General features: G+C 60.8%; 1 protein-coding gene across 1 annotated transcript in view; it reads left to right on the forward strand.

Moving 5' to 3' along the window:
* Positions 1-1,071, forward strand: part of LOC104489989 (chromosome unknown open reading frame, human C10orf2) — a 3,378-nt gene extending 2,307 nt beyond the window's left edge. Inside the window, exons 4-5 of the mRNA XM_010132213.1 lie at positions 27-168; positions 806-1,071. Coding sequence (XP_010130515.1) covers positions 27-168; positions 806-1,063 — 400 coding nt within the window. The 3' untranslated portion in view covers positions 1,064-1,071. The remainder of the gene's footprint in view (positions 1-26; positions 169-805) is intronic.
* The last annotated feature ends 47 nt before the right edge of the window (positions 1,072-1,118 follow it).

Genomic DNA, 1,118 nt, shown 5'->3' on the forward strand with positions numbered 1-1,118 from the left:
TGACCCCGCTCTCACTGCCCTGGCAGGCTGGCTGCCCAGGACTACATCGTTGGTGCCTTCCGCAAATTCGCCACGGACAACACCTGCCACATCACGCTGGTCATCCACCCCCGCAAGGAAGATGACGAGAAGGAGCTGCAGACAGCCTCCATATTCGGCTCTGCCAAGGTGAGCTGGGCCAGGGTGGCCCTTCCTGTTCCTTGGGCACAGTGTGTTCCCAGGAAGGGGCTGGGATCCACTGAGCAGCTGTCCCTAGCTTCTGCCAGCACCCCGAGTCATTGCCGGCAATCTGACGGGTGCTGTGAGGGGCGGGATGTCCCCCTAGCTCCCATCAGCTGCTGAAGATGTGGGAGTCCCAGTTTGCCTGGGCCTTGGTGGGGAGATGCAGTCAGGGAGCAAACCCTTTGCCAGCTAAAGCTCTGCTGGGGCTTTAGGTGCAGGTGATTAATGCTCGCTGACTGTGAGTGGGGTGTAGGATGAGATGGCAGGAGCCAGAGAAGGGGCAGGGATGGGCTCTCTGAGGGCTCCAGTCTGCCTTGATGCAGAACAACCCTGCAGTGGTGGGCAGGAGGTTGCCCTGGGGAGAGCCGCGGTGCCAGCTCAAGCCAGTCTGCACTCTGGGTCGCTGGGGTGTCTCAGGGAAAGGGAAAGGGTTGATGTCCAGGAGCTGCTGGAGTTGCTGTGGCCTAGAACACTCCATAACAGGGCTGGAAGGAGCCAGTCATGCAGCCCAGGAGCACCTCTGGGTCCCATGACTCTGGCTGCATCCCCAGCACCCTCCTGGAGATGTTTTTCTTCCCCCCAGGCCAGCCAGGAGGCCGACAACGTCCTCATCCTGCAGGACCGTAAGCTGGTGACAGGGCCAGGGAAGCGCTACCTGCAGGTATCCAAGAACCGCTTTGACGGGGACGTGGGCGTCTTCCCCCTGGAGTTCAGCAAGGACTCGCTCACCTTCTCGTCCTCTGGCAAAAGCAAGGTCAGGCTGAAGAAGATGAAGGAGGACAAGCCAGTTTTGGCCAAGAAAGCTCCGGAGGGAGGCGCAGGAGCCTCCAAGCAGCCATGAGCCTGGCAGATCTCTTCCTTGGTCTGTTGGAGGGACCGGAGCTGGTGCTGGGAGC

This window comes from Buceros rhinoceros, unplaced genomic scaffold (genome assembly GCF_000710305.1).
Source record: "Buceros rhinoceros silvestris isolate BGI_N320 unplaced genomic scaffold, ASM71030v1 scaffold36152, whole genome shotgun sequence".
NCBI lineage: Eukaryota > Metazoa > Chordata > Aves > Bucerotiformes > Bucerotidae > Buceros > Buceros rhinoceros.